This window comes from Hypanus sabinus, chromosome 30 (assembly GCF_030144855.1).
Source record: "Hypanus sabinus isolate sHypSab1 chromosome 30, sHypSab1.hap1, whole genome shotgun sequence".
NCBI lineage: Eukaryota > Metazoa > Chordata > Chondrichthyes > Myliobatiformes > Dasyatidae > Hypanus > Hypanus sabinus.
This window is the reverse complement of record NC_082735.1, coordinates 8,710,127-8,725,293: the sequence shown is the minus strand read 5'-3', so window position 1 is coordinate 8,725,293 and position 15,167 is coordinate 8,710,127. Positions and strand designations below refer to the sequence as shown.

Below are 15,167 nucleotides of genomic sequence, written 5' to 3'. Positions count from 1 at the left end.
GAAGAACTTTGCCAGCATTCACCCGTGTATTTGACTCCAGAGCCACCAGGTAGCACTGCTCACTGCCCTCTGCCACGGCCAGGGTTATCATTACGATGCCACATGTAGACCAAAACATATGGTGGAATGCGTCTTCGATGACTTAACAAAGGGGCAATAAACACCCAGATCCCAGGCACAAAGTGAAATCAAAACCCGACTCTGAAGATGGTTTGAACTGGACAACATGAACACAAAACTGCTGGGTGACAACAAACTGTAACGGGCAGCAGGAATCACATGACTGCCACTGTCCAATCAAACTCTGTGAGGGAGAACGATTGAGTGACAAGATGAACACGTGGGCAGTCCGCTGCTTGTGTGTCAGGAGGCCTCGGCTTGGAATGCCAGCTCAGATGGCTGACGAGAATGAAGACCGAGCTGTGGTCTAGAACGGGCATCCGGTGGGAAACACGGTGGTCAGCCTGGGTAACCCCCACTGCAGGGATCGGCCCACACCACACTCAGAGAGCACCAGGGACATTTACAGAAAGAGCAACACCGAAATTTCATCTGTGGTGAGATTTACAAATTCAACCATCTGAGAAACAAATGGTTCTGATGTCTGAACTCATTGTGAGCAGTTCTGGGCCCCTTATCTAAGGATGTGCTGTCATTGGAGAGGGTCCAGAGGAGTATCATGAGAATGATCCCAGGAATGAAAGGGTTAATGGCTCTGGGCCTGTACTCCCTGGAGTTTGGAGAATGAGTGCGGAGAACTCACTGAAACTTATCAAATATTGAAAGGCCTAAATAGAGTGAATGTGGAGAGGGTGTTTCCGATGGTGGGGTGTCTAGGTCTAGACGGCACAGCCTCAGAATACAAGGATGTCCACTTAGAACAGAGATGAGCAGGAATTTATTTAGCCAGAGGGTGGTGAATCTGTGGAACTTTTGCCACAGACGGCAGAGGAGGCCAAGTCATTGGGTATATTTAAGGCGCACGTTGATAGGTTTTTGATTAGCAACGACGTCAAAGGTTACGGGGAGAAGGCAGAAGGATGGGATTGAGTAAGATGATGAACCAGTCATGATGGAATGGCGAATCAGGCAAATGGCCTTATCTCTGTCTAATAGAGTCCAGGTTTTTCCTCCTCATTTCTCCATACTATCTTTCCTTTCCCTGGCACAGATCTCTTTGGACACCAATATAATACAACACCTAAACTTCATCTGCAGAAAGATTTACAATTTCAGCTGTCCAAGAAAAATTACCCTATTGCAGGGCTTCGATCCCAAAGCACAACAATTACCCTTTGACCACAAGTGCTGCTTGGCCCACTGAGGGCCTCGAGCAGTCTGTATTTCTCGCAAACGTGTTCTCATTCATTCCCAGAACAACTTAATCCTCCCCGACTGTTCTGAAGCCAAGTTGTTTAAAGGGCCATCACTCAGACTACCTTTTTCAGCCTCACTCAGCCCTCTCATCTTCTGTGGTTTCAAATTCAGCCTAACACATGAGCTCTGATTGCTTTCCCTGTGGAGCCGAGCATCATTGTTACTGGCAGCTCCCCAGCCTCAGGACCATTGCAAGCTGCTGCGGATCTCCGACCTCGGCCACATCTCACTGCTGCAGGAGGGGAGGTCACTGAAACCCCACCCTCAGCCCACATGCAGGCAAGGTGGGAGCCCGCAAGGCGCAGGCATTCATAGACAGAACTGCTAAACTTCCAGACACCTCACTGCAAACTTCTGGAGGGTCTCTGTGACCCCTTCGCCCTGAGGACCCGCTTCGCTTGGGCAGAGTTCCCTCCTTCACTGCCACAGTAATAATTCAGTAACGTACCCTGTGCCAGAAGAGAGCTGTTACCATTGCAACGTGTTGAAGAATCGCAGTAGCCAGACCCTCAGCCTAACTTGCCCATGTTGACTAATCTGCCCGCGTGACCTAATCCAATTTGCCTCTGCTTGGCCCATATCGTCCGAACCTTTCCTATCTGTCTATCTGGTCAAATACACTTAGTTGACAATTTTTCTTTATTTGGTACACCTGCTCATTAATGCAGATATCTAATCAGCCAATCACCTAGCAGCAACTCCACGCATGAAAGCATGCTGGCGTGGTCAAGATGCTCAGGTGGTGTTCAGACCAAACATCATAGCGGGGAAGAAGTGTTCCAAGTGTCTTTGACCGTGGCATTTTCACACACAGTAGTCTCTAGAGTTCACAGAGAATGGTATGAAAAAACAAAAAAATTGTCCAGTGAGTAACAGTTCTGTGGCCGAAAATGCCTTATTAATAAGAATGCCCAGACTGGTTCAAGCTAACAGGAAGGCAACGATAACTGAAATAACCACGTGTTATGACAGTGGTGCGCAGATGTGCATTTCTAATGCGCAGCACATTGAACCCTGAAGTGGATGGGCTGGAGCAGCACAAGACCATGAACATACTGTACACTCAGTGCCACTTTATTAGGTACCCAATAAAACGGCCACTCTGTGTATCTTTAAATGATTTTATTATACCTGCCTCAGCCACTTCCTCTGGCAGCTCATTCCAGATATCAACCATGCTGTGTGAAGAATTTGTCCCTCACATTTCACCCTATCTATGCCATTCATGATTCACCTCAATAAATACATTTCCCAGTCTACCACCCCCCGGAGTAAAGCCCTAGCCTGCCCAATCTCTCCCCATCACTCAGGCCCTTGAGAAATTACAGCAGTCTTCTTTATATCTTTCCAGCTTAATGACATATTTTCTATGATGGACAGCTTATCATGTTCCTTAACCAGCTACCTGCAATGATTGCATCTGCCTTATAGGATCTGGCAGCTGTAAGAACATCAGAAAGGAATGCAGGTACAGCTTTGCATGTGAAATCAGACAATGCCCTCGGTGAAGCTGACAGCTGAGGTCTTTGTACCTCAAACGACCCTCACAACCTGTGGTACAAGGGACAAATCTGGAGAAAAGCACACAAAATGCTGGAGGAGCTCAGTAGGAGAGGCAATATCCATGGAAGGGCTGATGAAGGGTCTCGGCTGTTCACTTTCCTGAGTTGATGCTGCCTGACCTGCTGAGCCCCTCCAGTGTTCTGTACGCATGGACTCAGTTCGCAGTCGAGAAGCGACTGCATCCCTGTAGCACCAAGAGCCCAGCCAGAAACGAAGTGTCGTCAGTTCATCAGCGCAGAGCAGCAGTACCGGGCCAGCGATGTTCGATACCCGCGGCTGGACAGCTGCCTATTTAGAAGTAGTGATTACTCATTTCCTAGGATAACCTATCCCTCTCACTGCTTTACCGCTTCCCCCGTCTGCTCACTCCACACACCCACCCTCAGTGTGAAGAAGTTGCCTCTCATGTCCCTTTCAAATCCTTCTCATATCAGCTTTGAGTTGGTGATTCCCGGAGGAAAAAATGACTGTGTATGCTTCTAGACCCCAGCGACGTCCTTGGACCAGATGTCTACAATTGGCAGTAAGTACTTTCACTAAATGAAAGATTGCAGGATAGTCTGAAGCAGAGTTTGCAGCAAAAAAGCCTTACCACAGATTGCAGTTCTCCCTGTAGGTCGCTCCAGCAGGATAAAGCAGTCCATTCCTCAAACACTCTAGAGGAACAAAGAGAAGATTCAAAGTACATTTACTTTTGAAGTATATCTCCAGTATACAACTGTGAGATTCGTCTTCCCACAGACAGCCATGAAACAGTAAACCATCAAACCAGTTTAAAGAAAAACATCAAACTAGCAACAGGGATGGGGGAGGGGCAACAATGAAGTGTACAGGAGAGATAGATCGACTGGCTGAGTGGTATCACAACAACAACCTTGCACTCAACGTCAATAAGACCAAGGAATTCATTGTGGACTTCAAGAAGGGATAGTGTAGCGGTGTGCTACACGCAGCGCTAAAATTACGACACGGAGTTGGTAACTGCAGTCGAAGGAAAAAAACTTTATTCCAAATCCTCAGCCTCACTTTTAAGCCTCCCTCAACCTGCCCCCCGTGGCGCAGAGGCTCCAAAGCTCTGTGCTCGCAAACCCCCGTAGGCTATCTAATTGTGAGTCGGTTCGGATGTGCCAGGAAATGGGTCGCCACAATAGTCAACAAAGCCCACATCAGCAGGAAGAGGTAGTTAACAAAACCCACATCAGTCATCATTGAGGGGTCTGTGGTAGGAGGGGTAAGCAGCTTCAAGTTTCTGGGCTTCAACATCTTTGAGGATCTATCCTGGATCCAGTGGTGCACCTATTCTTCACTGGGAGCCCGAGGAGATAGCCTTTGGAGACAAATCTGTAGATGTACAGATGGAGAGTGTTCTGACTCACCGCATCGCTGCCTGGTATGGTGGCCAGGAGTGCAGATTTGTACACCCAGCCAGCTTCAACATGGTGGAAACCTACCCCATCACTGAGGGCATCTTCCAGAAGCAGTACCTCAAGGAGGTGACGGCCATCATTAAAGACCTTCTCCATCTGGGACCTTCCCTCTTTGCCACTGGGAATGAAGTACACTGGCCTGAAGACCCACACTCAATAACTGGAACAGCTACTTCCCCTCTGGCAACTCACTTTCAAACGAACGCTACCTCATCATTGCTCTTTTGCACTGGTTATATTGTAACTTAACGGAATGCTTCTGTATTTCATTGTATTGCCTACGCCAGTGATAGGAAACCTGATTCTGTCCATACAGAACGATTCATTACAACGGTGCGTTGAGTTAGCAGAAGGTAGAACTATTAACAGTATAAAGTATCACGGTTATAGAGATAGCATAGTGCAGACAGTAGGTGCAGGGTCACAAGGAGGTAGACTGCCAGGTCAGGAGATCATCTTATCGTACCGGGAGACCATTCAATTGTCTTATAGGATAGAGCTGGTCTTTGAGCCTGAAGGTTGAATCAATAGACAGATCGGCAGAACCATGGAGGATCCGATAACTGATCGATAGAACATGCTAAAGGGGGGGTCTCTAGATTGATGTCAGCGACCGGAGAGCAAATTCCATCAGAAAGCAAATCATAGGATTAGGGCGAACACGTGCCTCCATCTAAAATTGGATTAAAGCTGGAGACTAGGCGAGGTGGTCTCCAGCAGCAGGGTCCAACGTGACAGACTGGTGAGGTGGTTCAGCCTATGGTCAGCAGATCAAAGTCACCTACCGCAGAGGCCACCAACACCTGGTGATGTTACTGTGTGGTGAGGGGGTCTAATTGATATGCCAAATAAGTGTAGGTCTCATCGATCACCGACTGGGAAGGGTCTACACCGATGGTGGCAGTTTATTAGACAGTGGTCTGAAGTTTACAGTCTGGCTCAGTCTCAGAACAGGAGGGCGGCAAATCCACACTGCGGACAACCCCACGGACCGGGGGTTCTGTCACGGATCAATCGCTTTCTGTCACTGCTTGGCGAAGGTGGGAGGACACCGTGCCCACACACAGCGTGACCGAGGAGTTCACTGCTCGGCACAAGGACCGGGAAAGGAAAGGGCAGGAATGGGGTAGATGGCGAGTGCCAATGGCCGAGAGAAGGACTCTGTCCAATACTCTGATCAATGTCGCTGAATAGAGGAATCTGGCCAGTGACCCTTGCGACCCTCTAAAAAGGATGCCTCTCTGGGCACCCGTAAGGGGTTGCTCCAACTATACACAAGGCTTTTTCCACTGAGGTTAGAGGAGAAAAAAAACAGAGGACATGGGCTGAGGGTGAAGGGGGAAAAGTTTAAAGGTAACATTGGGAGGGGGGGCTTCTTCACGCAGAGAGTGGTGGGAGGGGGGGCTTCTTCACGCAGAGAGTGGTGGGAGTGTGGAATGAGCTGCCAGATGAAGTGGTGAATGCGGGCTCACTTTTGACACTTAAGAAAAACTTGGACAGGCACATGGTTGAGAGGTGTATGGAGGGATATGGCCCAGGTGCAGGTCAGTGGGACTGGGCAGAAAAATGGTTCAGCACCGCCAAGAAGGGCCGAAGGGCCTGTTTCTGTGCTGTAATGTTCTATGAAATCCGCCTGCCAGGATGTAGTGACAGCACGGGAGGATCCCAAACACTGTTGAAGAACCCCCAAAACCTGGGTCACTGCAGGCCCTGAACACCGCCCTCTCTGGTCTTAGGAACACGCAGCCTTGCTGAGAGTTCCCCTACCCAACCATGGATCTCTGGAAATTGTTGTCTATGGGGTCAGAAATACTGCCCACTGATTTTCCCAGTGTCCTGAGGATTGTATGAAGTACTTTCACTAATTCTCCAGAATCCAAACGCCGCTCTGCCCGGGGAGTACACCAAACCCGAACCTTGCTCTCCGGACGCCCGGTACTTGGGGATGGGGGAGGGTTGAGGAGGACCTGGCCACGGTCCACTTCGGTCCTTAACACCGCATGTCCAGAAATGAGCCGTGCGGGGGTATAGTGTGCCAGTCGGCGGAGCTGCTTTTGTTACAGCGCCCGGTGTGGCGTTCGCACCTTCTCCCTGTGACTGCGTGGGTTTCCTCCCGTTTCTTCCACATCCCAGACTCTCGTGGCGTTTGTGGGTTAACCGGTCACCAGTGTTGGATGATTGCTGGAATCCGGGGGGGGAGGGGCAATTGATGAGAGTGTGGATGGAGTGTGTTGAAAGGTTTCGAAAAGATAATGGGAGGGATGGGGCTGTCCTCCCGGGAGCTGGCCCGAACGGCCTCATTCTGTGTTATTAGACAATCTACAGGACACGGAGTCACCGTTACCGGGCTGTCGGATTGCAGAAATATTACGCCCCCACCTCACCTGCACCTACTGCCTGGGCCAGTCCGTCCCACGTACCCTCATGTGCGTCCCCTCCCCGTTCGTCCGAAGCGAAGCTCCGCAGAACCTGGACAACCCACGCTTCAGCCAGTAGCGGGAGATCATTCAGCCCGAACAGTCGATTCTGACCCCCATGCTCCTGCCTGTGTTACCGCTCTCCCACCGTCCCCGCACTGTGGAATCAGCCCCGGCTCCGGCTCAACCCTCTCCCTCCTGGTGCTTACCGTCTCTGCAGTGGAAAGGGGGCCGGGTGCCGAGGCAGAACGACCAGAAGTCCGGGCAGCAATCTGACACGGTTCTGTTACAGAACAAGTCGCAATAGCAGATGGTGTCGATGTAAGGCACGGTGCAGGCATCGTCCCTGCCGGGGCAGCAGGAGCCCAGCCGCCGGCAGTACGTCCCATGAGGATCCCGGAGGCCGGCGCGGTGCAGCCCGGGGCTCAGATCCCGGCGGCTGCGGCGGCCAGCCGCCTCCAGACCTGCCCCCAGCAGGCACGGCAGCACCAGCAACCAGACGGCACGGGTCATCGCCGGTGGTCGGCTTCCAGTCCCGGGCACTCTGCAACACAGCAAGCGGAGGGGTGTGAGTGGCCAGCGCCCCCGAGAAACCCCAGCTCTACACCTGCCTATCCAAACTCATACCCCGCTTCTGCCCTCCCCTCTCCTACTCTCACTCCAGCTCCCCAAACTCACTCAACCCCGTCCCGTCCCCAATCGCGACCCCACCCCGTGCTCCCAGCCCCTTGTCGTTTTGGGAGGAGTACAACACCTCTCAGAATTGCCCCGCAGGAGATCACTTGAACTCCCCCCCCCCCCCGGTGTCTTACCAACCTGTTGCCGAGTTTCAGTGTAAAGTCTGCACGCAGACGGTTCTTTCGGCAGCACCAAGTTCAAAGTCTAACCCGGTTGTCTGCCCGAGATTGCGCTCCGCTGCTGCACACCTTGGGAGACCCACATCCGCAGCCAGTGTCCGGCCGCGGCCGCCACGCCACGCCTGCTTATTCAGAGGGCGGCCCGCCCACGAGGCAATGAGGCAGCGTACGGCTTGAAAGCGGTGACTTGCTAACAGTCTCTGCGGAGGGGGAATGAGGGGCTGAGGGAAGACCGCAACTGGGAGAGGCGGTATCTCCGAGGCTGAGGGATCCGATCAGCTAGGAGCCGAATGAGAATTAACTGCTCAGGGTGGTAAGGACAAACAGAACATTCCTGTACGAAGGTACAGCCCGAGTAGGGACCACCTTCTCCATTAGTTCAACAAGTGGATTAATCAAACATCCATTTATCAGCCCAGTTCCATGTTTTCTCATTTAAACATTTCCTCTCTCACCCATGTCTGACATTTCCACCCAGTGAGCAAGATTATGTGGAACACAGATAGAACAAATGCCCCGGGCAGGACATTCAACACACCATGCCTGCGGCAGTTGGTTTACAAACAGAGGCAATGTGCAGTGATTCTGCAAGCTGATGGTAAGGGATGAGTTGTGATGGAACGGGGTTAAAGGTGTGACATTTGAGCACACACAGACAAGGTAGATGAACTTGTAGCACAGTCACAGATTGCCATGCCTGACACCGTGGGTATCACTGAAACATGACTGAAAGAAGGTTATAACTGGGAGCTCAGCATTCAATAATGCAGTTTATGGAAAGGACAGGCAGAGGAGGTGGGGTGGTCCTGTGGCAATAAAAATCTAATCCTTAGAAAGAGGAGACATAGGATCGGAAGTTGGGTAGAGCTAAGAGATTTCTAAATTATTATTGTTTCTTCTTTTTGTCCTTGCCCAGTTTGTTGTCTTCTGCACTCTGGTTGAAGGCCCTCGTTGAGCGATCTTTCATTGATTCGGTTATAGTTATTATTCTATAGATTTGTTGAGTGTGCCCACAAGAAAATGAATCTCAGGAACGTACATGTTGATAGATATGTACCTTGATAATAACATTTACTTTGAACATTTGAACGTTAAGAAACTGCAAGAGTAAAAAGACCTGATAGGGATTATATACAAACGTCTGAACTGTAGCAAAGATGTGGACTACAAATTACAACGGGGATAGAAGATGCATGTCATAAGGGAAATGTTACACTAGTCACAAGGCATTTCAACATGCAGATAGATTGGGAAAATTAGGTTGCTGCTGGATCCCAAGAGGGGGAATTTGTAGAAGATGGTTTTTTAGAGTGGCTCGTGGTTGAGCCCATTCGTGGATCAGGTATTCTGGATTGGGTGAACCAGAATTGATTAGAGAGGTAAAGGAACCCCTAGTAATTAGTAATATGATAGAATTCACCCTACAATTTGAGAGGGAGAAGCTAAAATCAGATGTATCAGTATTACAGTGGAGTAAAGGGAATTACAGAGGCTTGAGAGGGAAGCAGGGCAAAGTTGATCGGAAGAGGAGACTAGCAGGGCTGATGGCAAAGCAGCAATGCCTGGAGTTCCTGGGAGCAAATTGGAAGGTGTGGGATGGCTACATCCCAAAGAAGAATATATACTCTAAAAGCAGGATGATGCAACCACGGCTATAAAGGAACTCAAAGCCAACATAAAAGCAAAAGAGTGGGGATATAATGGAACAAAATTGAATGTGAAATTAGAAGATTGAGAGGCCTTTAAAAACTGAAAGAAGGCAACTAAAAAGTTACAAAGAGGGAAAAAGGATTGAATACAAAGGCAAGCTAGCAAACAATATTGTAGAGGATACCAAAAGTTTCTTCAGTAAATGAGAGATGAGAGTAGATATTGGACCACTGGAGAATGATGCTGGAGAGGGATAATGGGGGATAAGGAAATAGTGGATAAATTGAATAAGTATTATGCATCAGTCTTCACTGTGAGAGACACCAGCAGTGTGCTGGATGTTTGAAATGTCAGGGGCAGAAGGGAAGTTACCATTTCAAGGGAGATGGTTCTTGGGAAACTGAAAGACCTGTAGGTAGGTGGGTCACATGAACCCATTGGTGTGCACCCCAGGGATCTTGAAGAAGGAGGCTGAAGGGATTGTGGAGGCGTTAGTAATGACCTTTCAAGAATCAATGGATTCTAACATGGTTCTGGAGGTCTGGAAAATTGTAAATGACACACCAAGAAGGAAGGGAGGCAGAAAAAAGGAAATTATAAGCTAGTTAGCTTGACCTCAGTGTTGGAAAGATGTTGGAGTCAGTTGTTAAGAATATGGTTTCAGGGTACTTGGAGGCACGTGATAAAATAGGCTGAAGTCAGCATGGTTTCTGCAAGGGAAAATCTTGCCTGACAAATCTGTTAGAATTCTTTGAAGAAAGAACAAGCAGGGTAGAATAGAGAGAATCGGTGGATGTTGTGTACTAGGATTTTCAGAAGGCCTTTGACAAGGTGCCACACATGAGGCTGCTTAACAAGTTAAGAGCCCATGGTATTACAGGAAAGATATTTGCATAGTTAGAGCATTGGCAGACTGACTGGAGGCAAAGAGTGGGAATAAACTGTCTTTTCTGGTTGGTGGATGGTAACTAGTGGTGTTCCACAGTTCTGGGACCACTTTGTTTGATTGGATAACAGAGTTGGTGGCATTGTGGCCAAGTTTGTGGATGATATGAAGATAGGTGGAGGGGCCGGTAGTGTTGGAGCAGCAGAGAGGCTGCAGAAGGACTTAGACAGATAGGAGAATGGACAAAAAAGTGGCAGGTGGAATACAGTGTTGGGAAGTGTACGGTCATGCACGTTGGTAGAAGAAATAAAAGTGTAGACTATTTTCTAAAGGGAGAGAAAATTCAAAAATCTAAGGTGCAAAGGGACTTGGTAGTCCTTGTGTAGGATTCTCTGAAGGTTAATTTGCAGATTGAGTCTGTGGTGAGGAAGATAAATGCAATATTGGGATTTATTCCAAGAGAACTAGAATAAAAAAGCAAGAATGTAATTAGATTAGATTAGGTTCAACTTTACTGTCATTGTGCTGAGCACAGATACAAAGCCAAATGAAATGCAGTTAGCATCTAACCACAAATGCAAATAGTGTTATTTACAAAATAACTGCGAATAAAAAGTAAGTGCTACAGCACACAAATATAGAAGTACTGGGACAGTACAACATGGGGGCAGTACTGCTTAGCGCTGTGATGTGAGGTTCAGCAAGGTCACAGCCTCAGGGAAGTAGCTCTTCCTGTGCCTGCTGGTGCGGGAGCGGAAGCTCCTGTAGCGTCTACCGGATGGGAGGAGAGTAAAAAGTCCATGGTTAGGGTGAGATGCATCCTTGTTAATGCTTTTCACCCTGCCAAGGCAGCGTTTATGGTAGATGTTCTCGATGGTGGGCAATTGGGTGCTGATAATCTGCTGGGCAGTTTTCACCGCATGCTGGAGTGCTTTGCGGTCCAATATGGGATAATTGCCATACCACACTGAGATGCAGTTGGTGAGTATGCTCTCAATGTTACAGCAGTAAAAGTCTGTCAGTATCCTGGGACAGGTGACCTTTCTTGATGCTCCGCAGGAGATAAAAGCGCCGTTGCACCTTTTTGATCAGGATGAAGGAGTTCAGGGACCAGGTGAGATCCTCGGAAATGTGGACACCAAGGAATTTGAAGCTTTATACATGCTCCACTACAGCTCCGTCGATGTAGATGGGGACGTGAGTGTGGCTCCTAGCATGCCTGAAGTCCACAATGATCTCCTTGGTCTTCTGGGTGTTAAGGGCCAGATTGTTGTCAGCACACCACGCGGACAGGTGCTGGACCTCGTCCCTGTAGGCCGTCTCGTCATCCCCTCTGATTAGGTTAGGCCAACCACCGTGGTGTTGTCTGCGAACTTGATTATGGAGTTAGAACCATGTCCAGGAACGCAGTCATAGGTTGAGGGTTTTAAGCACTGATGAGCTTTCACTTGGAGTGTTGTGAGCAGTTGTGGGCACCCTATGTAAGAAAGGATGTTCTGACACTGGAGAGAGTCCAAAGGACGTTCACTAAAGTGATTCCAGGATTGAAAGGATTATCATGTGAGAAGTGTTTGATAACTCTGAGGCTGTACTCAATGGAATTCAGAAAAATAAGGGGGAATCTTATTGAAACCTATCAAATGTTGAGATGCCTTGATAACTGGATGTGGAGGGGATGGTTCCTATGGTGTGGGAGTCTAGGACCAGAGGACACAACATCAGAACGGAGGGATGTCCAGTTAGAATCTGTAGAACTCATTGCTCGAGGCAGCTGTGGAGTACATTGGGTATATTTAAGACAGAGGTTGATTGATTCTTGATTAGTCTGGAAGAGTTACAGGGCGAAGGCAGGATGTTGGGTCTCAAAGGGAGATGGATCAGACTCGATGGATGGGCCAAGTAGCCTAATTCTACTCCTATATCTTAAGGTCCAAACCTCTCCTGCAGCCTTTTCAGTCTCCTCATCCTTTTTGTAATGGGTTGACAGGAACGGCACATAACTCCCCAAGTGTGGTCTGACTAAAGTTTTATAAAGCTAAGTGTGATTTCCCTACTGAGCACTCCAACTAATGAAAGCATATCATGTAGCTTTAATCACTTGGTGTATTCATTTTCAGACTGTGATTGTCTACCCCATACACTTGACAGCTTAAACTCCTTCCCTTCCCTCACCGCCTTCTTCACCTTTCCTTTCTAATCCTGAGGAAGGGTCTCAGACCAAAGTGTCAGCCATTTATTCCCCTCCGTAGATGCACCTGACCTGTTGAGTTCCTCCAGCATTGTGTGTGTATGTTAACTATCTATTGCAGTTACAATGTTATAAGCTTCTATCGGGTCTCTCCTGAGCCTTCAATGCTCCTGAGAAAAGTGATGCTGGAATTTGTTGTCAAGTGCTGGTAAAGCAGAATGTGATGTCTAAGTTGCCAAAAAAACAACACACTGCTGGAGGAACTCAGTGAGCCAGGCAGCATCTGTAGAGGGGAACAGACGGCTGTCATTTTGGGTTATCTGGAATCTGTAGCAGCCTTCAGAACTAGAATCAAAATCAGAATTAATATCACCTGCATATGTTGTGAAATTTGTTGTTTTGGGCAGCTGTACATTGTAGTACACAGTAATAAAATCAATACATTCCAGTAAGAAGAATATTTAAAATAATTTAAATATCTAGTGCAAAAAAAAACACAGAACACAGAACATTACAGCCCCTTACAGACCCTTTGGCCCACAATGTTGTGCTAGCCTTTTAACCTGCTCTATCAAATTCAACTCTCGATCTTTCTATCATCCAGGTTCCTCCGGCATTTTGTGTGTGTACCCCTCTCAGCATTAGCACCGTCATCTCATTGTCATCTGTGGATTCCAGCCAGGCAGAGATGCATTACCATGTTCCCCTCACAGAACTCCGGGACACTGCGGGGCAAAGTTCTGGCATTACCGTTTATTTCTTCAAATTCCTCCTGCATGGCAAGACGTCATTTGACCCATTCAGCCCCTCTCTGCTGCCTTGCATTTCTGCTAGATTCAGAGTGTACTTTTTCACTAAAACAATGACATTTGCATCAATAAGCAACATAACCTGTGGATGTGCTGGTGGCAGCCTGCAAGAGTTGCCACAATTTGCAGCACCAACTTAGCGTGCCCACAATACTCAGCAGAACAACACAAAACACAGTAAAATAGAAACACAGAATGCAGTAAAATAGAAACACAGAACTGTAAAATAGAAACACAGAATGCAGTAAAATAGAAACACAGAACAGTAAAATAGAAACACAGAACTGTAAAATAGAAACATAGAACACAGTAAAATAGAAACACAGAACTGTAAAATAGAAACACAGAATGCAGTAAAATAGAAACACAAAGTAGTGCAAATAATAGTGCAAAAACTGACAAAGTGTTCATGGGTTCATTGTCCATTCAGAAGTCTGATGGCAGAGGGGAAGAAGCTGTTCCTGAAAAATTGAATCAGCATCTTGTAGCTCCTAAACACAAGGAATTCTGCACATGCTGGCATTCCAAAGTAACATCGAAAAAATCCTGGAGGATCTCAGCAGGTTAGGCAGCATCCATGGAAATGCATATCGAGACCCTTCTTCAGGATCAGAAAGGAAGGGGGAAGAAGCCAGAATAATAAGGTGGTGGGGTGGGGGAGGGGAGAAGAAGGATAGCAAGAAAGTGATAGATGAAGCGAGTCAGGGTGAGTACATGGTTGAAGAATCGGAGGGCAGCAGAGGTCACAGAAGCGGAGCAGTGAGAGAGGGCCTCACTGAACTTCTGTTGAAGAGAAGTTTTAAACATCTTCAGGAAAGACATCACTCAAAGAGACCTTGCAGAGGAGCAGCAAATCACAAACAGGAGAAAATCTGCAGTTGCTGGAAATCTAGAGCAACACACCTGTACCTTCTCTTTGATGGTAGCAATGAGAACAGGACATGTCCTGGGTGATGAGGGGGTGGGGGGCTTACCGATTGAAGCTACCTTCCTGTGGCATCACATTTTGAAGGTGTTTGGGATGCTGTGAATGCTAGTGCCAATGGTGGAGCTGGCTAAATTTACAAATTTCTGTAGCTTTTACTGACCCTGTGCAGTGGAGCCTCCATACCAGACATTAATGCAACTGGTTAAAAAGCTCTACATGGTACATTTGTAAAAATTTGAGAGCATCTCAAATAATTGGTGACATACCAATTGTTGTTAAACTCCTAATGAAGTATAGCCACTGTCTTGCCTTCTTTGTAATTTCATCAATATGTTGGGCCCGGGAGAAATCTTCAGAGATGTTGTCGACCAGGAACCTGAAACTGCTCACCCTTTTCAGTGCTGATCCCTCCATGAGGATTATTGTGTGTTGCCTTTTCCTGCTTTTCCTTTCTGCAGTCCACAAGCATTTCCTTGGTCAGAATGATGTTGAGTGCAGGGTTGTTAAAGCAGCACCACTCACCAGCTGATCTACCTTACCCCAGTGCTCGCTTCATCACGGTCTGAAATTCTGCAAACAATATTTATATTCTCGTCAAATTTATAGACTCAGCTCTATAGATGGAATTTATAGATCTTGCTGATGCTTCAAGTCACAATCTTGTGTCAGATGGTGTAAGACTCACTGCAGGTTATGTCAACATGTGGATGCAGTGCTGATGGAGGCTGATCTGTGGGAGGAAGAGTACACAGAGAGTGTCACTCTGTCGGAGGGTCGGTACGGAGAGAGGGTCACACTGTCGGAGGGTCGGTACGGAGAGAGGGTCACACTGTCGGAGGGTCGGTACGGAGAGAGGGTCACACTGTCGGAGGGACGGTACGGAGAGAGGGTCACTCTGTCGGAGGGACGGTACGGAGAGAGTGTCACACTGTCGGAGGGTCGGTACGGAGAGAGGGTCACACTGTCGGAGGGACGGTACGGAGAGAGTGTCACACTGTCGGAGGGTCGGTACGGAGAGAGGGTCACTCTGTCGGAGGGGCGGTACGGAGAGAGTGTCACACTGTC

The 15,167-nt window shown here is 48.1% G+C and overlaps 1 protein-coding gene and 1 long non-coding RNA gene across 2 annotated transcripts in view; one reads left to right on the top strand and one right to left on the bottom strand.

The window, feature by feature from the left end:
• tinagl1 (tubulointerstitial nephritis antigen-like 1) overlaps positions 1 to 7,748 on the bottom strand; it is a 46,619-nt gene extending 38,871 nt beyond the window's left edge. The window contains exons 1-3 of the mRNA XM_059954286.1: positions 7,601 to 7,748; positions 6,994 to 7,328; positions 3,533 to 3,596 (exon numbers count right to left, since the gene is read on the bottom strand). Of these exons, the coding sequence (XP_059810269.1) occupies positions 3,533 to 3,596; positions 6,994 to 7,297 (368 nt within the window). The 5' untranslated portion in view covers positions 7,298 to 7,328; positions 7,601 to 7,748. The remainder of the gene's footprint in view (positions 1 to 3,532; positions 3,597 to 6,993; positions 7,329 to 7,600) is intronic.
• Positions 7,749 to 7,820: 72 nt separating this feature from the next.
• Positions 7,821 to 14,398, top strand: LOC132383390 (uncharacterized). The gene is made up of 2 exons (XR_009508649.1): positions 7,821 to 7,954; positions 12,970 to 14,398. It is a non-coding gene; the product is annotated as an uncharacterized LOC132383390 (long non-coding RNA).
• Positions 14,399 to 15,167: the final 769 nt, after the last annotated feature.